The 25,443-nt window shown below is 43.4% G+C and overlaps 1 protein-coding gene across 1 annotated transcript in view; it reads left to right on the forward strand.

Moving 5' to 3' along the window:
• LOC146861181 (dynein axonemal heavy chain 11-like) overlaps positions 1-25,443 on the forward strand; it is a 2,741,463-nt gene that overhangs the window by 1,143,071 nt on the left and 1,572,949 nt on the right. The window contains exon 35 of the mRNA XM_085646213.1: positions 2,677-2,827. Coding sequence (XP_085502339.1) covers positions 2,677-2,827 — 151 coding nt within the window. The remainder of the gene's footprint in view (positions 1-2,676; positions 2,828-25,443) is intronic.

A 25,443-nucleotide genomic window follows, 5' to 3' on the forward strand; every position in this document is an offset into this window, starting at 1 on the left:
GTGCAATATTTATTACAGAAGGGGCTACATAAGTGTCTTCAACCCCTTAGTAAAAAAGTGCCCCTGGAGTGCAAATGTGTCAGACATCACCTGGACTCTCAGAGCTCTTCTACAATCAGGCTCCCTATGCGTTCATCAAATGCCGGTGTCCATATATAATGTACTTTCTTCTTAAATCAGCAGATTGTAAACCATTTCACTGGTTCTTATTGAGTCATCTGTTGATTCATCTTTTGATGTCTGTAATATTGCACTGGTAGAGAGCAAATTTGTTTCTAGAATATCCAAAGCAAGGGACATCACCAAAGTGGATGAGAGTGTAAGGTAAATGATACCACTACAGCAAAAATATGTTTTCCTGTGGAGAAGAAATAAGCAAAGAATTGCTGTAATCTGAAGCTATTTCTGCATGCACCCACTCTGTATAATTATGCATTCAGAAATGACTTTATCTGAATTAAATGGGAATTCACAAAAAGTTTGGCAAGAGTAATCCTGTAAAGTCGCGACTGTTGCAGCTTTCCAAAGGTACTCTTTAGAGACGGGAGTGCCACTGAAAGCACCAGCCAGATGCCTGCCCCTGGCACGGCTCGAGGCCTTCTTGAACCTTTGAGCTCAGAACAAGCTGAACCTTCATGTGGTTTCTGTTGCCACAAAAACTATAACCTCACACATCAAAAATTAGCAGTGCCCTTGGATATAAAAAATGAGAATGCGATACCCATCTAATGGTAAATAGCACAATGTGAAACGAGAAAACCTCGGATCAATCCAGCTTCCCCGCTTTACCAAATTGTGCTGTTCTAGGCAAATATTTTTTTTCACTAAGCTTTCTTTTTCTTCATTATCACATATGACAGCACCTTGAAACAAGTGCGCTCATGGTTGTGCTGTACAAACACTTGTGTTTCATATAATAGCCTATGATATGGCTCCATCTGTAATAGGAGTCTAGGCCACATACAGGATACACATTACAACTGACTTGCTTCTTGATGAATGGCTATGTTGTCAGGACGGGGGAATGAATGTTCCTATTTTCATGTTTGCAAACAATCATTTCTTATTAACTCGTTCCGTGCTCATGACGGAACCACGCCGTCATGAGCCACGGTTGCCGTGTGCTCATGACGGAGTGGTTCTAATTCCCCGCCTGTGCGGGCGATTAGCGCCGTGGGCGGAGTCATGACGGAACCACTCCGTCATGAGCACAGCCCAACCGCGGCTCATGACGGAGTGGCTCCGTCATGAGCACCGCGCCACCGCGCTGCCCCCCGCACCCCCCAGCGCTGCGGCGGAATTTCGGCCGCAGCGAAGGGGTTAAACGGGTCTTAGAGCATTCATAATTTGATGTACTACGATGAAATTCTTGCACTTGTTAATGAAATACACTTTTGGATTTTTGAAGAGACTTCATCATAGGTTTACATAATGTTTGTTGCATTATGAACATGCCAAATACGGGCTCATAGAGCCAAGCCAGGCACTTGGCTCGGCCCTGGCTCGGCTCTCCCAGTTAGTTTGTTGGCTCGCCCACCTCTAGTACACTTGTAAACTTTTGTAAAACCTAAAATTAAACAAAATCCATAGCTAAACGTAGATGAAACCGAAGTGCAAAGAATGGACAACTTGTTTATTTTAGTTACCCCTAAAAACGTTGTACTTGTTCCTATTTTTTGGGTGTTTTTTTCTTGCAAATTTTGTTATGGGTAAATAAATCCTTTACTGGTACAGAATGAACATTCTGTGCTTTGCGTTGAAGCATTCAATGGATACCTACTGTGGTTTAAAAATACATTTCTATGTGGGAAACATACATGGCCAGACCTATAAAAAGAATGAATAAAATATGCAAATGTAAGTGACTCGTAATTTTCCATCTCTGGTCCCGTTGAATGTAAGAAAAATTAAATGGGTTGCTCTCCAAAGTGAACTTTAAAAGCTAGAGTACACAAGAAATGATTGATGATGCTTCACAGTTATTTCTGTCCAGTGACATTAGATGCCACTTTTACAAATTCTGTGCCCATGTTTTCATCAGCAATAGAAATCACATTATTTGTTATTCACAGAATGAGGCTTTGGTGCTATTGTCTGCAGAGTCAGAGTGACTGAGGTATTGAAAGCCATCCAGCACCTGCAGAATGCTTCCTCACTGTTCGAGCAAATTGGCACAGTACTCCCCACCTTTCAGGACAAAAATAAATATTTACTACACAGAGCTGTGCTCTTTCCGAGCCTACATGACTGGCACGTTTTTGGCTTAAGATGCTCAAAAAAGTGTGCATCAGTATTGATGGCTTTTTCATATTTAATTATTTGAAAAAGTGTGGGATAGCCAGGTGATAGATGTATCTATTTGTATATAATATTTTTCTCATAGTATTCATTTATGTTCATGAAAGGAAATTAAATACCTGTATTTTAAAAGAGGTGTCTTGCAAGGGCGTACACAATGAGGCGACTCCTGGTGTGAAATAATAATGTGATCCTCCTTACTTACATGTACTGTAAATGTGTCACGAACATGGCGCATTACAATTTTCAAGGATCGTGTGATTTTTCCATTCTGCTTCGTTTCTTTGAAATCATTGTAATTTCTCATGTAGCTTTATTTATTATACAGGTTCCAAAAACAAGTCACACACTTATTTTTTTTATTTTCTCTTTTTGTAGATATGTTACGAGCTGGATCGAAACGCGTAAAGCTCAATCGGAAAGAGCAAATCTTACCATTCTGTTTGACAAATATGTTCCCTATTGCTTGGAGCAAGTTCGATGCAATCTAAAGACGATCACACCAATTCCTGAAAACAGTATGGTGCAGGTAAGATTAACTTCTCTGTTCTGCTTGTCTTATTCCAACCCTAATGTGCTCATGTAAATACTGGGGGGCAGATTTACAAACCCCTTGCGACATTTTTGCAGCGCCAGCTTAAACAATGCGTGACGTTGCGGCTCATTTACAACGTGAGGCATCTAGGGAGATGGGTCACCTTGTAAAGTCCTGCGCCACATTATACCTGCATCAGGTAAAATGTATGCAGGGTTGGCGTTTCCACGCAGGAAAGCCTCATAGAAGTGACGCAGTGAGATCTACAAGAATTCACTGTGCCACTTCTAGGACGTCACTGCATCAAAACCCTACGCCTGCCTGGAGCATGCGTAAGGAGTGACGCAGTGTATCGGGAATAGACCTACCCACACATTGCTGGAGTTGCGTCTTGCTTGCAACACAACTCCAGCAATGCGGGACTTTTGCGCCAACAGATGCGTCCGAATTTCAGACGCATCTGTTAATCCTCGCACCATGGTGCGTCATATTGTAAATACGGTGCATCCATGGTGGCGCAAGGGTTTCGCATAGAGGCGCAGGGAAACTGATTCATCTGTCAGATGTGTCAGTTTATTGTAAATCTGCCCCTGGATATTTTTAAAGTGCAGCGTCATCGTCCATGTAGCAGGCACATTGAGGAACAAACTGGATCCATATTCCTTTTACTGATTCTTTAAGTAACAGTAAAGTTATGTGAGTTCCTAGGAGGTTACGATAAATAAAATTAACACCATAATACACATTTAAAGAGCATCCAAATTTACAGTCCTTGTTTTGAGGGCCCGCCTTTTTATTATCCAGCCCTAGAGGTGAAGTTGCAGCAGAGGCATAAGAGACTAATTTGGGGAAAGCGGAAGGGATGGATGGACCAGAAATTTCCAAGATTTCTTCTGGGTAACCTGTGCACAAGTGGAAATAATGGTTTGTGAGGACAATATACATCTATCAGGGGTACTTCCTACCAGTCGGCCAGAAAATTCAAAAGAGATGAGGTGATCAGGGGAAGAGACAGGAAGGCATATACCTGGCTCTTGGGCTATCAGAGACACACGGCATGGGTAAGACATGCTCTCGAGATGATTGTTGAAAATTAAAGTGTCGATAGGATGCTTTGCAAGGGACCTTGACCTCTGTGATATTGTAAAGAAGATTTGAGGATGTAAACAGAGGGAGCTTGCAAAGGGAAAATCTTATCCCCCATCTCATCCACTAGCTCATTTTTTCTTCCCTGCTACCCATAAGAAGATATTTTGTTCTGCCCTGAGACTGATCGTTTGTGTTATATCCCTCATGCTGTTGGGCCAAAACCCCCTGTCCTTTTGATTTATGCAGGATTATATGAATTATTTTCCATGCAAGAAAGAAGTCTAGATAACTAGTACTGTAATCAAAACTGTTGTTGAGTAAAGGCAAGCCCATAGGGGATGGAGGCAAACTGAAAACTGAGAGTTTTCTATGGTGAATATGCAATTTTTTAAATAAAATGCTTGATTAATGGGAAAATGCCTGTAAATGTATTTACAGGTATAGAGCAGACAGACTAGCACCTGGATGATTTCATGTAATATCTAATAACAAAGTGACCATCTTAAAAACAGTCCAGATTAAGTGATTAAATCTCCTTGGTTCAGGAGCCATCCTATAATCTCCTGACTTCTTCAAGCTAAAAAGTATTTGTTGTAAGCTCTCATGTTCTTTTCCATCTCCAACACTGGAGCTGCCATCCTCTTGCACAATAGAGTTTTTATAGCATGATGCAAATCTGTTTCTTTGCCAATTTGTAGTGGCATTGAAGAGGGATTGTTGGAACTGGCATGGTCTGGTTGGCTAAGGTAAGCCCCTAGCCAGGCAGAACCTACCACTCCCATCAGGGGTGGGTGGTTACACTCACTGTATAACCTGCGCTCCCCCTTGGGTAGCTTGACACTGAGCAGTCAGGCTTATCAGAGAGGCAATATGTAAAGCTTTGGCACAGCACTCTCACACAATAAATACACGGAGCGTCACAAAAGAGACTTAACACGTGGTGTATGTAAATAAAGTTTATATTCAACACACACATTAATTAACACAACATGAATATCATGTATTTCTGGATATAAATTACATTTCGAATTATCACTAGCCGCAGTAGGCCCAACTGTGTTAAAATTACATCAGTAATATGCACACTTGGGAAAGTTCCTATTTTACTCTCCACCACCCTTATGCGGTGCAAAACATTGTCAGAATGAGGCCCACCCTGGCTCCTCCGCACCTCCCCTGGAAATGAGGCCCAACGTCTGGTACGCATTGATACGAGTCGCACCAGACAGTTCCGGTCACACACAATGAAAAGTCGCAAACTCAGTACCTGCCTGTAAATGAGGCCCAACGTCTGGTACGCATTGATACGAGTCCCACCAGACAATGTTGGTCACACACAATGAAGTGTTGTAAACTCCGTACCTCCTTGGCAATGAGGCACAACATTTGGGTGCGTGTTGATAAGGGTCACACCAGACGATTCTGGTTACACACAACAAAGAGTTGCAAATTCTGCATCTCCTTGGAAATGAGGCACAACGTTGAGTGCGCTTTGATATGGGCTGCACCAGACAATTCCGGTCACACACAGGCACACGTTCAGCAGTGCCATATGAAGGCGAATGAGGCACTACTACTGGTACACCCTCACCTCCGAGCGTTGCAACATGTGAATCGGACAAGGCACGCAATTAGCATGCAGTTGGCGTGACGCACAAGAGAGATGTTGCACGATCGACAAAGCATCCGGTGAATACGCTCACCACCAACAAGACACTTTATGCGTTTTGAGGCTCCATGATGCAGGGGCCACAATCCTTAAATACAGGCAGTGCGTTTGGTGCTCCGCAAAAGGCAATCCTGTCTCCAGGCACAATACTTAGTTCCACGCACACGTTGTGCTACTAGTTGATCCAGCAGACGATATAAGTGGGCACCTCTCTCCAGGTGTCACAAGTAGACAGTGTGGGTCCCTCGTGGGAGGTCCTTGTTGTCTCTTGTGCAAGCCAACAAGCCCTTGGATATCACACTTCAGGGTGCCACACAGTAGCAGGCACTCAGCCCAGGCCAGCCGCTATTCAGGAACGGTGCACAGTCCCTTCTAATGGCAGCAATCCTCCTTGTCCACAACAGACTCCTTTAGCAGTGTGCACCGCACAGTTCCAGGATCGCCGGTCCCACATCCCCACAAGTGTATTTCTACCCTGCTGAAGTATGGCACCATTAGTTATACTGTAATGTGCCTTTGAAGTTGGGGGTGGTTCAGAGTGTTTTCCTTTGAACCACAGATGTCTCCTCTAAATTTCAGTCCTGTCTGCCATTGGGCGGTGGAATGCAGATCCTAATCTTTAATGGGGTCATGATCTGGTGTACAGAGGCCATCTCCCCCTCACTAGTGATTAAACGCCTTCAAGATATGGGTATCAGACAAAAGGCCCTGGCTCTACTGTCCTCTTTCCTCATGGACTGTTCACAGAGGGTGTTGCTACATCAGTTCTACTCTGATGTTTCTCTCTGCCTTGTGGAGTGATGCAGTGCTCATCCTTGAGCCCTACGCTTTTCAACTTGTACGTTTCCCCACTAGCTGCCCTCAAACCCGGGCTTATATGATGCATGTAATTTCCTATGATGACGACACACAGATTATTGTGTAGATTCCTGGGAACTTTGCTGTCACTGTGAATAACTTCTCAAAATGCATGTCAGCAGATGCCGACTGGGTGTGAAGGAACTTTCTGATGTTAATCAGTGATAAAACCGAAATAATACTCTTTGGGATGCAGACTTCATGCTGGAATAGTAACTGGTGGCCGGGTTCCTTAGGCACCTGTCCTGTTCCAGTTGAAAAGTGGCCTAATGGCCAGAGAGGTCGACCTTGAAGTTGGGGAACTGGGTTCGAATCTCTGCAGAGATGCTCAAAATCCTGTAATTCTGGGCAAATCACGTAATCTTCCCATGCTTAAAAAAAAAAAAGAATATGTCCACCTGTAACGCAACTGGTGCTCATGTAAAGCTCTCTGATAGCTTCAGGTCAAGTTCACTCTTTATAAAATTAAAAAAGCAAAAGGCAAAGTATCTTGGGGTCATTTTAGACACTGAACTCACATTTGATACCCAGGCTAATCACACGGTGTCAACCTGCTTTTGGCTTATTAGGATATTTAGAAAAAGATTCCCTTTTATCCCATTGCCATTGTGAAAACAGTTCACATTAGCCCTGGTCATGTCCACATTGGACTATTGTAATTCCCTCTACTTTGTCTCCTATATCAGCACTCAGCATAAATTGCAGGTGGCACAGAATGTGCTTGCCAAAGCAATCCTTCATATTCCAAGGCACCAATCCGCTGCTGATGGGCTATGTGATCTGCATTGGCTCCCCATCAGAGAACGCCTTATGTTTAAATCCATCTGTATTGTACACAAGGCCCTTTATCTTCTTAGCAGTGTGAGGATTTAAGAGATGTTTCACTGGTACCCTCCAGGAAGAAGCCTTCACTCTGCACATCATAATTTGGTCTCAGTATCTAGTATACAAAAGAAGAAATGGGGAGGCAGAGCCTTCTTAGTCGCCATAGGCAAACTCTTGAATACTCTACAGCAGTGCCTTAAGGCAATCATGGTCAAAAAATGCTGCAGCAACAAATGATGGATAGAATGCTGAATAAATAAAAAACATTCACCCCCAGTCAAGAGATCTGGGATTCCATAGTTCCTTTGATCACTACACCACTCCAGTTAGGACCCAGTCATATGCAAATCAGTCTTGACCCTGTTCCTTATAGGAATGTCTCAAACAAGGGTATTATTCAATGTACAGGTATACATGGCAAAATTGATTGCAGTGGAATGAATCCAAAAGAGCAGAAAGCCAGGGAGACATTTTTCTTATGAAAGTGATTTGTGGCATTGTTATTTGTTACTAACTATTGCCCCAGACTCCCTGTGGTTTATGGGCTACCTCCTGTAGTCTGATACTTTCTGTTCCTTATAGGAACAGTCCAGTCAGAACTGCCAAGCCGGGTCCTCCCTGGACCAGAAACAAGCATCCTGGGACCGGTTTCGGGGTATCTTCCCTCATCAGCCAAGCTAGCTTGAATCCAATGGTACAGCGAGCAAGAGACCCACAGCGGGGCATATCGGACCCACGTAGGCTGCGGCAACAAATGATGGATGGAATGCTGAATAAATCAAACATTCACCCCTGTCAAGAGATCTACATAACCCATGAGAAAAATCAAAATGTTTAGGGAAACACTACCTCAAGCGTGTCCGGTCTAACAGGGATTGTAAGTGGCTGGGGCTAGGGGAGTCCACTGATGCCAACTTCAACCTGATAGCCATCCTCCAGCATCCAAGAACTAACAGTTTAAGTATGGCCCAATCTGTTGATGGAATAATGTAGACAGGTCTACTAAGAGCAGAGAAGAAGCACCCGGTTGCTGACCATATTTATGGCTCGGAGGCTAGTTGTCATAAGACGAAGAGGTGGAAGAGTGTGAGCGTAGGCTCCACAGTCATAATTGCACCTTCTGTATGGACCATTCTGCTTCTGAAGCAGCAAAAAATGTTTGAAGCCCTTTCTGGAAGTGAAAACAGCATTTGCTTGGTAGTTTTGTCTTTAGCTTCTAGATGAATTCTCCCAGCAACCTATGTAACTATAACATTGTTGGGGATTGATCAGCCTTCCACGTTACAATTCAAAAATGTCTTTAGACAATAGCGATTGAGCAATAAGTGGCAGCTGATGTTCCAAGGCTGTTGGAGGATAAGTCTGATAAGAAGCAGCCTTAACGTTTAATTCTCCCTAAAAAGTCAGTCACGTTCTGCATACTGTAGAAATAACAGTAGGGATTGCTTTGTATATGTACCAAAGTTGCCAATCCAAAAAGTTTACGGTTCTTCCTCAGGTGCAATACAGCCTGCAATCCTTTGCAGTAGCTACAGAATTGGATGCCAGAGTTTCTTGAAACCTAGGAAGCCTGGGCACTATCTTCCTTATTTTTTAAGGGTGGGTGGGCGAGAAACATACAAGGCTTCTTATGCAGGATGCAGCCCATAGTTATTCTTTTATATTTATCTTTTAGATCCTTACAGCGGTCGTTCAGATTTCAAGTAGTCTTATCACACTTCGTCAATAAAATTAAATATAGAAATTTTATCACCAGCTGCAGCTCTTCCGCTAAGGCGGAGAAGCATCGCCCCACTTGCATAAAGGAAAAATAAAATGATAATACTGCAATGTTATTATTATTTTATTTTCCGGACTGCGCCAGTTTGGTTTTAAGTACTGGATGGGGCAAGCTGGGCTGTGTCGCAAGAAGGAGCGGTTGATGCACCATTAGTGCGCATGTTGGTTTGGCAGACCGTCTTGGGCCGGCCAAACTGTCATGTGCTCTTTAGCATTTCTCCACCCGGCTGTGTTGTACAGCTGAGTGGAGAACTGTTCCTGGCTCCTAGTCCTATTTGAGCGGGGAAGCAGGTCGCTCAGACCAATCACAACAATGCTGTCATGCTGGTGACAGCAGCATCTTGATTGGCTAGGAGAGTCTGGGAACCTGTGTGCTTCCTGCTTCCATGCGTCGTGGACAGGAGAACGACGGTGGAGAGGTGGCGGCCAGCAGGTAAGTGAACTTTCTTTTTTTTGACCCCCCAACCCTCGCTTCACCCATACTATTCAGTAGCAGTCACCACTGTTTATCACCTTACTAAAAATGTGATCAGACAAGAGAAAATCTTGTATAAACCCCTCTCTATATGGTCCTTTTTTTTTAGGCAATTCACTGCTACTTTCATTTTTAGGTCGAGCTTTCGAGACCTCCTGTGTATATTCTAGTATATACTTATATGTGTATGTACTTTGTGGGCTCTGGAAATCAGCCCTAGGACTTGTCTGCTTCCGCTTAGGGACTTTTTTTCTGTTCAACTGCCTCTATTTAACTGTCTTGATAGAAAACGACCAGTAGAGGTCAGTAAAATAGCAGAAATACTTTCTGCTTGTTCAACTGCCTCTATTTAACTGTCTTAATAGAAAACGACTAGCAGAGGTCAGAAAAATACCAGAATTTCTTTCTGTTGAGGGACTTTCTTTTTTAACATTTTTCTGGCAACTGCCTCTGTTTAACTTTCTTGATAGAAAACGACCAGCAGAGGTCAGTGAAATACCAGAATCACTTTAGCATTCTCTAGATTCCAGTCCATAGAAATTGTCTTCCACGAGCACCCATAGAAAATAATATTTTTTTCAAATCTTGTATTTTCAGTGATATGACCACCGAAGGTCCTGATTTTATATTAAAAACAGAGCTTTGGACTATACCGTTTCCTGCTGAAAGGCAATATATTTCTCTCCATGTGTTCCAATACCTGGTGTGTCATGCAGTTTGGTGCTTATTTTCCCTCCATGCTAAAGAAAAGAACAGTAGATGTTTCAGCACCCAGGCTAATGTGCTGAATAGCTAAATACATATACGGTTCCAAAGGCGAGACCGATTGCATTGCAAGTGCTTGTTTCATTACAGAGAGTACAACAAGTGGAAAACTAATTCTCTTCAACTGGTCACACAACTTTACAATTTTACAATGGTGACATATTCAGACTCATCCTTCAGATGTTGACGTACACTTATACGTCTGATTTGGGAGCTATAAAGCTATACAGGTCCTGGAGTTCTTTCAGCCACACTTCAGTGCAAAAATGATTGACATTTGTCCTTTTCTTGATCATTCTCAAAATCCTTTATTCGGTTGCATAACCAACAAGGTACAAAACATCCATGTAATGCATGCAACAGTTTTGCTTCATTCACTATTCATAATAAATAAATATACTCTCATAAATCTTTAAAATGTAATCATAAAACATCCCAGCCGCCCAAGTGCAGTGCCATTCCAATATGGCTGTGTTTTTTTTCGGGATATCAAGAGTGTCCCTCAGATTAATAGTCCTATCTCTACATATCTAACTTTATTCAAACCAAACCTAGTTTCCAAAAATATATAAAATTCATGATCATTTATCAAATATATTATTGTAAAAAGTACTTTAAAATTGGACTGGCCAACCGATAATAACTGTACAAAACACAATTTACCTTGACAAAAATAATTAAAATGGTTCCCACTGTACTTTCTCTGGATATTGAACAAATGTCGGCTCACGGAAAAGACAATCATCAAGATTAGTTTTAGCCTCTTAAAGTGTGGTAGCTCCAAGGCAGAATCGATGCAACCATTTCCTACGCACACCACGATATTCAGGACAGACAAACATAATATGGCCACGAGTCTCAGAATTCATGCCACTAGCTGGACTTGAGTCAGGCGAGGAAGTATTATTCCAGTTTTTGCTGAACGATAAAAGGGGTAAACAGCCTGTTCTACATCTGATAATTAAGCTCTTAGCCAGTGGTGGCCTTATATTGTCCATATAACTTTCAAATACAGGATTGGGTTTAAAAGCCAGGATTTGCTCAGTAAGAAGGCCCGTAGTGCCCCTGGTTGTTATTTCTTGCCACACTAGTGACCAGTGAGATGATTTTAAGATCTGCTTGTCCGCCTTACAGAGTCATTCGGGTGACTCCCACACTCTGCTCAGACCCAATTTTTTTAAACCATTCACAAACAAAGCGTAACCATGGTATCTCCAAGGCACGGTCCTTATTCTTTACATCCCTCAAGCAATGTCTATATTCAGCTAATTCTGGGGTACTCCAGATATGGATCCAAAATAATAGTGGCTATAATTTCACCAGATCAGATACTCTTTTCATCCCTGTGTCAAAATAAAGTGGGACCAGAGGGGTATTGACAGGGGACCAAGAGCAATGATCTAATAAATGTATTTTTCATCACTGTGAGCCTCGTCAGATCACTGAAGCCCCAGACTTCTGTGCCATATAATGCTGCGCTTTGAGCCTTTGCTCAATAGACTTCCAAGGCAGGGGAGATGTTCTTCAGAAAGTGATGAATGGTGTATCATAGGAGTTCCTTTATTTACTTGGTGAACCAACCTAAATTTGTCCGACATCCAAATAGTCAAAACTAAAGACCCTTTCCGAACGGTCCTTCTCAGTGTTCTCTTCTTGACATACTTACCGTGAGCCATAAAAATTTGTTTTTGCCGTGCCAAACCCCTATGATTGCAGAACTCCAAAAATGTATGTAACAGATTTTGTAACCCCATTGGGGTCTTGGAGATAAATAATGAATCGTTTACAAACAGGCAATTGGGATGCATCAACCCAAAACCCATTCGCAATTTAGGTATTCGCAAATTTAGCGATTTCCTAAATTGCGAATGCTTTTAGGGAATCGCAAATTGCGATTCCCTATTGGGATGCATCAAAGTCTTTCCTAAATGTGACTTTGCATTTAGGAAACGCTAATTACCTTCAACTGCAAGTTGATGGTAATTTGCAAAAACATTGAAACATGCACAAAAGTGTATTTTTCAAAGTGCCATGTGGCGCACACATATGACCTTAGGGCATATGTGTGCGCCACATGTGCACACATGCCAAATTTGGGGGTGTAGCAGGGTGGCCTTTAAGGCCCCCTGGCACCCTTCAAATTATATTCGTAATTTGTGAGTACCTATTTGGTACTCTCAAATTGTGAATGGCTTCCTATTCATTCCTATGGGCCTCAAGGCCCATAGGAATGAATGAGAAGGCATTTCCTAATAGCGAATCGCGATTTGCGATTCGCTATTAGGAAATGAGTTGGAATCACTATTTTATTAGCGAAACCTACATGCATAAGGTTTTGCAATTCCTTAATAGCGAATCCTTAAAATTGGTCATTAAGAAATTGCAAATCAATACTTTGATGCATGTGGCCCTTTGTCAGTTCCTCGACCACATCATTTATATATAGGATTAACAAGGTGGGGCTCAGAACTCACCCCTGTCGATCCTGTCTTGCGACTGGGATGCACTTTGTCAACTCACCTCCAGCGCCCCACCTGACCTGTGTGTAATTATTTTCATGTAACCTAGCTAATAGTTCAATTAACCCCCCTGGGACTCCCATGTCTGCTAGTACTCTCCAAAGACTCTCCATAGGTATCAAGTTGAATTCGGCATGCAGGTTCACAAATGCCACATAGAGTTTTTGGTTACCCAGTAAGACATATTTCCAATAGAAGAGGGCGAATTTAAAAACCTGTTCTAAACTACTAACTTTGGCATTAAATCCTGCCTGAAAAGGAGACCGAATCCTTTGATCTTTCATCCAATCTTGTAATGTATTTAAGACCTGCCTGGCAAATATTTTTTTAAGGTGATCTCCTAGGCTAATAGGCCAATAGTTAGATGGACAGTTGGGATCTCCCTTTTTATATATTGGGATTATTTCTGTGCTCCTCCAGGTATCCGGGATCTCCCGACCCCTTGCTATTGAATTAATCAGGATATTCATGTAACCAGCCCACAGCTAAGGTTCTAATTTATATAGGCCATCAGGGATGTGATAGGCACTGGGCGTCATTAGTGCCTTAGGACTGTTAATAGCAGATAGGGGGCCAGATGTACAATGCGCAAAATAGCGCCTTGCAAATTATGAGTCTTTTGCGACTTGCAATTTGCGAGGGGCTATTTGGCGTGTACAACAGTGTGTTTAACATTGTTTGCGATTCCCAATGAGGTCGCAAATTGCGAGGCTCATGAATATTAATGAGCCTCTTGCAATTTGCGAGCCCATTGGAAATGACAGGCCCTTCCAGGTATGGTGGCCTGCTGGGCTCAGCAGACCACATGTCTGGGACTGCTTTTAAATAAAGCAGCTTTTTTTAAAATGCAGCCTGTTTTCCTAAAAGGAAAACGGCCCGACTTTTTAAAAAAACAATTAAAGGTTTTTATTTCATTTTTTAAGGGCAGGTAGTGGTCCCTAGGACTACTGCCTGCCCTTGAAAAATATTTTTGGAGCCAGTCACAAAGGGTAAGGGGTCCCCTGGTGACCCTTTCCCATTTGCGACTCCATTACCACTCTCTTGAAGAGGGCGGTAATTTGCCAGTGTTTTGCGACTGCAATTGCGGTTGCAAAACATTCATACATGGCTCTGCGGTCGCTATTACGAAGGGAACGCCCCTTCCTAATAGCGAGTCACAAAACCTATTTAGCGAGTCGCAAATAATTTGCGACTCGTTAAATAGGCTTTGTACATGGCCCACAGTGATTTTGAATGCGCAAACGGGTCGCAAACCCGTTTGCGCATGCAAAATCACATCGTACATCTGGCCCTGCGTGTCTTCTAGACTGAAAGATATCTCAGTGGTCTTACCATTTCCCATCTTAATGACATCGCCCTTCGGACACTCATCAACCACATTATAGGGTTGTTTTGTAAATGGGGCCTGAGAGTATAGTTTTGCAAAGTGTTCCTCCCATCTTTCTGGCCTGATATTGTTCCTCCTGTGATTAAAGATTTCAATTGTCCCATTTGCAATAATGTACCAAAATACCTATCCATCATTAATGTTAAGGGCCTGGAGCATGACCTGCCAATTAGCATCCTCCCAGTTCCATTTTGCATGATCGACAGCGCACTGGTAGTCCCATCGGACTGTGCAAATCTCAAGGTGATTGCAGTCCCTAATAGCGCTTCCCAGTGCTCCCTTGGTTTGCTCACCGTCAGGTGAATACCATTTTGTGTATTTGGGAGGGGATACCATGTTACCACTAGATTTTGTTTTATAAAAAATACTTTGTAATTTGTTAAAATAAAACTGCCAACAATATCTAGAATTGGTATAGCCTCCTCAGGAGAATTCTCATAATTAGATAAAAAGTGTATGGACCACTAATATATCTCAGTAAGAATGTTCTCATTGGCCATCACCCTAGGCCAAGAAACTTCTGTAGTTATTGGCTACAACAGGTTCAGGAACCACTTTGCTCTGGGTAGATAGTGATCTCGAAAGGTTATGCCATACAAGTTTAACAATCAGGACATTATGGTCGCTATCTGTACACGGTAAAACCACCATGTCATAGAGCAGAGGCCAGAGAATGAACTCCAGAAAAATATAGTCAATCACACTAGTAGAGGGTCCCCTCTTGAATGCAGCAGCTCTCATTTGGTCAGAGCGGATTCTCCCATTACATGCTCTCAGACTGTGCCCCACTGTCACTGACTCAATTTGTAGAGCAACATTTGAGAGACATTGATAAGATGTACCCTCAAGGCTTGGAATGCTCCATTGCTTATCCTCCTTTTCTGTTATCATACTAAGAGAATGAGAGGGTTCAAATGAAGAATTAAAATCACCAGCTACAATCACTTTAGCCTTCTGCTGGAACTGTACAATCAAATCATCTAAAAGAGATATTGGTGACTCGCTAGTTGAAGGAATAGACCTAGCATATATATTGAATAACACCAATTTCTGATCCTTCAGAAATTCTAGCATAACCCCCATTAAATCAGGTGAGTCTACCTTCAGCAATTTATGGGTACACAAAATGTTGGTCCCCCACCGCCCTCCCTGAATGTCTTGGTGGTGAGGCTTCCACGCTGTATGAAATAAATCCATTGATAAAAATGTTGTTCAGTGCCCAGCTCTCCTGAAATAAACAAACATCATCATTTCTATTAAAGGAGTACCACTCTTGCTCGACGAGTTTTAAATTTGACTCCAGCCAGATTCCAAGAAAACAGTGAGAGATCCTCCTTACAGACAGCATTCTGGTGAGACACCACACCTTCCGTACCTTCTGCCCCCATCATGGTAGCATTAACTGGAATGGGGGTAGGTGCAATAGGAGTAATTATAGATTGTGAATTAAGAAGTGGGTCTGACTCAGTGCAAGCCCCTCCTGGAGGAAATGCACTTACACTGGGTGGCAATACATTGGTCTCCAGAAGATCTCCCTGGTGTGCTTCTCCAAGTCAATCTATGAGGCTGGGGGTGAAGCCATTGATGCTGAGCGGTGTCTGTATCCATATTAAATTTACTCCAGTGGAACTACCATTCTGCCAATATGGACCACTACATGGATACCTTCCCCAATTGGTTTGATGTTTCTGTAACCCTATCAGTGCTGGAGGAGGGGAACTTTACGTCTTATCTGGTAGCTACAGTTTGGGAAGAAAATTCAAATTCTGTCATTAGAGTAGCCGGGAATTTTGAGTCTTGCAATAAATATAGCCAACTATGAGATTGCTAGAATGCAGAGAAATTAATTTAATTTGATAACAGTGGAATAAATTCACTAGCGGTCTGTTTTTCAAAGGAAAGTTTGAGTTATCACTAAATATCCACAAACAGGAGTTTGTTACGTTTTTGTAGGTAAATCAGCAATTACAAAATGTAAACAAAATTGCTTAAATCTGTGGATTACAAGTAAATAACTACCATATGTGTGTAATTTACACAGTTTTAAGTATTCTTTTCAGTGTCACTGGTGAGCATCCCCCGAGATATCTCAATGGAGATGTTTGGGAAATCCAATATAAATGAGGTGCACACCCACTCAGGTGCCACATATTTTGGTAGGTAAAAAAGTGTAAGGGATATTTCCCAGAGTTATCTGCTCAATTCCAGGAAATGTGGGACCAGTCACCCTAGGTTTAACTTAGGGAAAAGAGGAAGGAAACAGTGTAGAATATTTTAAAACGAGGAAAAATTATTTCCAAAATTCATTTAAAAATATGTTCAATGTCCTGGTCCACAACTGGTTCATTTTAATAAATGTTTGAAATACAGAACATGTGCCTAGGTTGTAGTGGGCCTATTTTAGCGAAGTTTACATTTTAAGACTGTCCCTTAGGGCACTTATCTAATGCTTGTTTAGGGAGGGAATGGGACCAGATGTAACTTAAGAAAAAAGTGTGCGTAGATTATTTACGACATATACTCGAGCAAGTTGGGAACTAGTTTTTGATATGATTTGATATTACAAAAACGTTTACAAATTGAAACTGCAGACCAAGAAATTACAGTCGCTATACTATCTCCAACCCTCATGGTAAATATGATTTCCTTCTTTCTTTTTAGACCATAATTGCCAATTGGTTCTTGTAATGTTTTACAATTTTTCATGCAACTGCATTTAAGTTTTTTACATTTTTAACTCAAAATCTTTTTAACCACAAAGAGAAAAATCTAACACTTTCACATGCAAATTGAGGGGAATTCATTTAATTTTGCAAGTGACAAATGCAAATTTGCACTAGATGGCAAGCATGCATGTTATAAAGAATAAGGCTCCATCGTTTGTAGTACCCATTTTTTCGCGCTTCCCTGCGCCCAGTATTTCATACCATCCTTTTAAATGATTTCACTCTGATTTTATAGCATCTCAAAGTGAAAAAAAATGGAGCGTGGTTTAGGATGTGAGTTCTGTTTTAATTTTTCAGATATGTTTTATATTACAGAAACCTCTGATCCTGGACCCTTGTGGGATCACCGAATTGTGTTCCTTACTTTGAAAGGTTAATGTTTGTCTTTGATACTCCTTTATAAAATAAAGGATACCAGTTTCCCATTGAAGTAATTGTGCCGGCTGGTGCCTTAGGAGGAAGTTATTGGGGCAGTTCACAGTCGTGGATACCTCTAGTTGGCCATCTTCACACAGAACAGCAGAGATCACTGCAATCAGGGGTCCTTGCAAGGGCCTGAAGGACACACGGATAATTAGGCCAAGCAAGCATACATTAAGAATGGAGTTTAGAAATATTTTATGTAAAAGGTTTCACAAAGCACAGCGAGGATCATGGAACGTATTCTAACCAGTCTCTTTATTTGTCCTTTGTGGGTCAATAGGTGCTCTTGTAAAAAAGGTAAGATAAATGCCTATGTCATATGGTGTAGTTTCTGCATAAAGGCAGACACAGATGTGGTTCTATAACAATGAAGATTCATCTTTTGCAAACCTGAGTAATGATGACTATTATGAGTGAATCAAATATTATGGCAACCAATTATAGAAGGTTCATGGACAAAAACTGTCAAAAATCACAAAAGCGGGAACTCATGTTAACAAAAACTTGACCTTTTTAAGTTGGAGGGGACTTTGTGCCTTTATCATTCATTTGACGTTAACAAAACAGCAACGTCGAAGCGTTTCCCTAAAATTTGCAATTTATGAGGCTTTTCATTTTAAAGAGAGGTATGTGTTTGAAAAGTCATATGAGTGTTTGTGGATAGGAAAGATGTGCTTTTTTGACGTGAAAATTAAATCCCCACCATAGGCTGGGGCACATAAAGAAAAGTAGAGCAGGGGCTATAGAAACACCTGTGAGACATACAGTGAAAATTATTGCTGGGGAAAGTAGGGTAAAATATGTTTCTGAAGGTCACTTGTAAAAATGGTAGTAATGGTCCCTATTCATAAAGAAAAGTGCAAAGGTAAGGATGTAATTCTATGACTCTGCCTGGATGTACTTTTAAACTTATCTTCTAATTCACAAAGCAGAAGTAATGAAACTGCACGGATATCCAGTGATGTGTGATGCGCTGCAGATGAAGGTGTTTCTGGAGCACATTGAGTTCCCAAGAGCAAGACAGGGAAGAGTTTAGGTCAGAGGTCACAATTGCAGAAGTGATGGGTGCTATACGCGGACTGCCCCCTAGGAAGGGCCCAGGTGGGCATGGGTTTGAAGTTTTATCAAGAATATATGCTTATATATAGAATCATGGACGTATCTCGGGATGCTAGACGGAGGGACCACGAGGGAGGCCTTCCTAGTCAAAGTACCTAAGCCTGATAAATACCCAGCAGAACTAGAATAGCCTTATCTATAGTAAACATTGCCAGAAAGATGCCCTCCAAGCTAATTGCAGAGAGGCTGCTCACCAGAATCAGAGCCCTCCTTCATGAGGACCAATACAGCTTCATTCTGAGCCGCAGTATGCTAATGAATTTCATATGCCTGAGACATGCCATAGCCTACATGCAAGAATCTGATTTGGAATGCATCCTGGTGGGGCACTACATTGAAAATGCGTTTGACTCCCTCGCCTTGGAGTTCATGTTTGAGGTACTTTCTGGGCTGGGTTTTCTCCCTAATTTCCTAAACTGGGTTAGGCTCCTCTACAGGGACTCGATAGCAAGGTCAGATTGAGTGGTAAGGCTTGCAGAGATGGAGGGCCCGATTCACAGAACTAACTTAAGACAAAATCCTAAACTTACTACCATTTTGGTATTCACAGAAGGCACTTACTCATTTTGGTATTCACAGAAGGCACTTACTCATTTCGGTATTCACAGAAGTTAGGAGTCCTAAGTTTAGGACTCCTAAATGCCTTCTGTGAATACCGAAAGTATTAAAATTAGGATTTTTCTCAGTTTAGTAGTAGTATAGTTAGGACTCCTAACTTTAGGACTCCTAAATGCCTTCTGTGAATACCTAAAGTCTTAAAATTAGGATTTTTCTCAATTTAGTAGTCCTAAGTTTAGGACTCCTAACTTTAGGACTCCTAAATGCCTTCTGTGAATACCGAAAGTCTTAAAATTAGGATTTTTCTCAGTTTAGTAGTAGTATAGTTAGGACTCCTAACTTTAGGACTCCTAAATGCCTTCTGTGAATACCGAAACTCTTAAAATTAGGATTTTTCTCAATTTAGTAGTCCTAAGTCTAAATTTAGGACTACTAAATTGAGAAAAATCCTAATTTTAAGACTTTCGGTATTCACAGAAGGCATTTAGGAGTCCTAAAGTTAGGAGTCCTAACTATACTACTACTAAACTGAGAAAAATCCTAATTTTAAGACTTTCGGTATTCACAGAAGGCATTTAGGAGTCCTAAACTTAGGACTCCTAACTTCTGTGAATACCGAAATGAGTAAGTGCCTTCTGTGAATACCAAAATGAGTAAGTGCCTTCTGTGAATACCAACATGGTAGTAAGTTTAGGATTTTGTCTTAAGTTAGTTCTGTGAATCGGGCCCGGAGTGTTTATTTATTTCAACGTTTTATATAGGGCTAGCTAGACCCAAAGATACCAGAGCTCTTTACATTAAAAGAAAACAGCATAATGTAGCATTTCAAAGGATGCATAAGTGAGCCATTGAGTAACGTAGCTCTGCCCATCACGCTCAACACAAACATTTTAGATCCAGCCTGAAAGGGAGATGGGGAGAGTCAGTAGCAGGAGAGCTGCGATTACCGTATGTGGAGAGGAAAACAGCCAGGATTGCCCTCTCTCACCACTGCTATTTGCTCTGGGGTGGAACTGCTGGGGGTGCAGGTAAGACTGTAAATGCAACACAGGGAAATGAGAGTGGGTGACATGCTGTGAATTTAATGTATGCCGATGACACCCTGGCGTACATGTCCAAGCCCATGGGGCTTATCCCCATTCTCAAATGCAAAAACAACAGTTGATGGACAGAATGCAAAACAATGTCATACATTCACCCCAGTACATAAATCTGACCCTAAACCCATTGTTATTTTGCTCGCCATGCCATTCCAGTTTGAACCCAGCCATGCAAATTAGTCTTGACCCTGTGCCTCATGGGAACAGTCCAGCCCGAACTGCCAAGCCAGGTCCTTCCTGGACTGGAAACAAGCATCCTAGGACCGGTTTTGGGGTTTCACACCTCTTTAGCCAGGATAGCTTGATTCCAGTGGCATGGAGAGCACGGGACCCACGTCTGGGCATACCCGTCCCACTGGGGTGACAAATGCAAAAACAACAGTTGATGGACAGAATGCAGAGCAATGTCATACATTCACCCCTGTATAGAGATCTGGGTCTAAATCCATCGTTATTTTGCTCACCATGCCATTCCAGTTTGAACCCACCCATCTGCAAATCAGTCTTGACCCTGTGCCTCAGGCACGGGTATGCCCAGATGTGGGTCGCGTGCTCTCCATGCCACTGGAGTCAAGCTATCCTGGCTGATGAGGGCTGAAAGCCCGAAACCGGTCCTAGGATGCTTGTTTCCAGTCAAGGGAGGACCTGGCCTGGCAGTTTGGGCTGGACTGTTCCCACTGGGCACAGGGTCAAGACTGATTTGCATATGGCTGGGTCCAAACTGGAATGGCAAGGTGAGCAAAAAAAAGATGGTTTTAGGCCCAGATCTCTGTACCAGGGTGAATGTATGACATTGTTCTACATTCTATCCATCAAGTGTTCTTTTTGCATATCCCCATTCTCATGCAACTTTGTGTAGGCCTCAGAACTATTTAGCAATAAACAGAAACAGTTATGTACTCATTAGTGGAATTGGGGGGAAAAACCCGACTGAAACTGCCTGACTTGGGATTGCGATGGGAGCAGAGAATGTCCGATATCTGGGAATTGCATATTAGTATAATCTCATCAGAGTCCTGCTGGGACTTAGAGCCTCAATATTCTACTGGAACTCTCTTCCACTTTTCATAGACAGCAGGGCTGTCTGGGCCACCTCGACCTGGAGCCCTACTATATTTCTACACAGCTCCAACACAGAGTTATATAGTGTGATGAAGACATAAACTGAGGAACAAGACTCCTCAGAGGAATAGTCACAAAGAAAACACTACCAATTTGCTGGATGAGAGGCACAAATTAGTTACCAGACACACCGTAAGCAGTCTGATAGATGGCTGCAGCATGTGAGCTTGCGATTAAAAGGGTGCTAAAGCATCCAACTTTCAGTAGATACCTGCGAATTGAGTGGCTGAAGTCATTCAGTTGGATACGAGATACCATGTTGCTTCAATCAATCAGTAATCTTGTAAAGCGTGACTACTCCTTGTAACCCATACAGAGGCGGCTGCCTAACACTGGGAAGTTTGCACCTGGGTGATATGTTCCTAACCTTTTTGGAGGCTCAGGATGCTTTTGGAATCCGTGCTGTGCATGTGAGAAATTGCCATCTTTCTTGCATGGTATTCCCCCACTTGATGCTGAATTGCTGAATGTACTATGTTCCTTCCCTAAAAACTATGCTGAAACCTAAACCCAAATTGGCAAACCCTGGCCACATGTCAGCCCCTGGTAAATGGTACCCTAGGTACCCAGGGCCTTGTGACCAGGGAAGGCCCCTAAGGGCTGCAGCACTTATTTTGCCACCCTTAGAGGCCCTGTACCCTGACACACACACACTGCCCTTGCAGGCTGAGTGTCTGGGTGCAGAACAAAACAGAGAGTCGACATGGCACACACCCCTGTGTGCCATGCCCACACCACACACTGCCCTGGCATACATCAGTCACCCCTCTAGCTGGGTGCCCTATGCCAGTGGCGTGGGTACAGGTGCATGAGCCCTGTGCCCCTACAGCACCCAGGTCCATTCCTGGGCACTGTAAGTGCAGTGTTGCCATTTAAGAGTATATGGTGAAGGGAGAACGACAACACAAACTCCACAGCACCATGATGGCTCCACTGAAGACTAAGAAGTTTGGTATCAAACTTCTCAGCATATTAAACCCGCACTGATGCCAGTGCAGGATTTAATGTACAATGCACGACAGTGGGCATCTTAGAGATGCCCCCTGAACCTAACCTACAATCCACGTCTGGTCTGAGGGGCTGCCTAGGCTGCCACACAGCAGACATGTTGCTGGACCCCTGGGTAGAGAAAAATCCGCTCTCCTGGGCCTGCAACAATGCACATCCTGGGCGAGGTGCTAGGTCTCCGCCCCCAGGACGGGCAAGGGAAGCTTCAAAGGCATGCCGCCTTTGTGAGCTTCTCCAGGCCACTTGCTGTACTCAGCAACTGGCCCCTACCGGTTCTAAACCCCTACTGGCGGGAAGACTAGCCGGAAACCCCAAGGAAGGGAAGGGGGTGTGCCAGCCTCTGCCAACCCTACCCCTCAGGTGGGGGAGGCGAGGTGAAGCACATCCCCGGGCTCTCACCATCTTGAAGATGGGACGCCCTGCCCAATCAGGACTAGGCTACTGCCCCCCTCCCACAGGAGAGTGGCAGGATAGGGGGTGTACCCACCCCAGGGCAGGGACCCATTGGTCCCTGCCCTTTACCTACCTGTAACGCCCCTAAATTAAGTATTTAGGGGAACCCTGAACCTTCCCTCCTTAGATCCAGATTCAGAAACAGCTAAGAAGATCAAGAAGCAAGAAGACCTGCCGTGCAGCTGCTAACAAGAGGAAGACATCAACTGCTTTGGCCGCAGCCCTACCGGCATATCGACCCTTGAACCTGCTCCTGCTAAATCCCGGCATCTCCCATGGCCAGCAACCTCACAAACCCCGGAGGACCTGGCTACCTTGTGACTCTAAGCATCTGGGACTCCCACGAGCAGTGGTACTGCTCAAAGCAAGTAACTGACCCCTGGCATCAGCTAGGAACCGCAAACCCTCCACACTATGCACCCGCCAAGCCTGGCCTGTGCCGGAGTGGACCAAGACCACGAGCATGCTCCCCCGGCGACTGTAACCCCGAATCCAGTACCCAAGGACCCACCTCGATGCTCCTGACGACGCCTGCAGCCTCAGAACCAGGGACCCACCGCCAACCGCGATCAACAGAGGGTAAGATTTCCTGACACCAAAAGGCACCCCTGTACCCGGCACCCTGCTGCCCCCTGTGCCCAACTCTTGGGTGCCTACCTATCCTCCAACTACCCAACTTACCTCTCGAAGTGGTGGTTGCACCTGAAGAATCTTCGTCCCCGAGCTTGCAGCCTTTATTTATTTATTTATTGGTTTATATAGCGCTAGAATCGACTCCAATGGAGTATCTCTGCGCTTTTCAGCAATCAGTACAACCAGGATAAGATGAAAGAGGAGCTAGATCTCATTCCTAAACAGCACAGTTTTAAGGAGTTTCCTGTAGGTAAGATGTTCCTTGCATTGTCTTAATGATAACGGAAGTTTATTCCACAATGTGGGGCCTGTGATAGATAAAGCTTTATTCCCATGTCTGGCTTTTTTTGCACGAGGGTTCACCAGGAGGAGGTTAGTGCTGGATCTTAATGATCGAAGCGGAATGTAGGGAACAAATTTGTTTTGTAGATAGACTGGCCCTTGGCCATTTATGCATTTGTGGATAAGGCAGCATATCTTAAATTTTATCCTCTGACGCATCGACAGCCAGTGTAGCTGATCCAGGAGGGGTTTGGAAGCAGTTCTGGGGGGAACATTGAGGACAAGACGAGCTGCAGTGTTTTGAATGACCTGCAGTTTACTCAAAACACTTTCGTTGGCAGAGAGAAGCAGGCCATTACAGTAGTCAATCCTACTTAAAACCAAGGTCTGAACCAAGGTTCTCTTACAGGAATCTGGCAGGAGGGGAAAAATTTTCCGTAACAAACTGATGGTATGAAAACAGATTCCTGAGGTGTAATTGACATGTTGTTTAAAAAGCAAGTCTTGATCCAAACGAATCCCAAGGTTCTTCACAACCTGTTTAGGTTCAGGAACTATTCCCAGATCAGGCGGCCACCAGTCGGGGGTCCACAACATTTTTGTCTCACCAAACAACATTACTTCCGTTTTACTGACATTACACTGGAGAAAGTTGGAAGACATCCAGCGAGCCACTGCCTTCATGCCAGCAGAAAAGGAATTTTTCACTTCAGCGGAGAGAGTTTTAAAAGGAAAGAGGAGCTGGGTATCATCATCAGCGTATGATACTGGAATGAAACCATATCTTCGCATCGCTCTAGCCAATGGTGCCACATATATATTAAAAAGGGTTGGGCTCAAACAAGAGCCCTGGGGCACCCCCTTAGAGATCTCAATCTCCACTGAGCGGTAGGAGTCCATGATAACTCTCTGGGAGCGATTAAGGAGAAAGCTTTTCAGCCATTCGATGGCCCTATCCTTGATGCCAGCGTTCGATAACCGTTCAATAAGAATGGCATGTGAAACGGTATCGAACGCTGCTGAAAGATCGGAAAGCACCAGGATTACTGAAAAGCCCCTGTCCTGATACATCTGTAGGTCATCTGTGACAGACAGAAGAGTGGACTCCGTACTGTGTTTAGGCCTAAACCCTGACTGAGAGTAGTCCAAAGCCCCCACAAGTTCGATGTAATTGGACAAGTGGTGATTGACATGTTTCTCAGCCAGTTTCCCTAAGAATGGTAATAGGGATATAGGCCTAAGGTTGGTTAGGTCAGTCCATGGAATGGAGGTGTTTTTCCTAATGGGTCTAACCAAAGCTCGTTTCCAATCTCTTGGCACAGTACCTGAGCTCAGTGAAAGATTCACCAATCCTTCAAATATAGGACAAAGTTGTTCGCTCAGGCCAGGTATGATCCTGGCTGGAATGTTATCATCAGGACTGCCACTTTTAATCTGAGAAGTGAATAGAAGTGTTTCTTGTAGAGAAATAGATGGAAAGCAGGTTAGCATATGTTTTTCCTGCCTTTGTTCGTTCTTGAGCTTCTCCATTGCAATCCATTGAGCGCCCGACGGCTCAAAAGCACCCTGCACCCAGCTGCCCGAGTGGCCCTGGCAGTGCAACTTCTACTCTAACCTACTTCGCCATTTGCCCTGAGCAGGTGACCAGGAGCCCAGCTCCCACAGCCACGTGGCCTGCTAGCCAGCAGCCACCAACCACAGGTCCTCTGCCTCCCGTAGGATAACATTGGGCCTAACTCACTCTGCACCCGGCTGCCCCTGTGCCGCTGAGGGTGTAACGACTGTACTTACCTGACCCTGGGAGACCCCTGATTCTATGC

Source organism: Triturus cristatus, chromosome 3_1, assembly GCF_964204655.1.
Source record: "Triturus cristatus chromosome 3_1, aTriCri1.1, whole genome shotgun sequence".
NCBI lineage: Eukaryota > Metazoa > Chordata > Amphibia > Caudata > Salamandridae > Triturus > Triturus cristatus.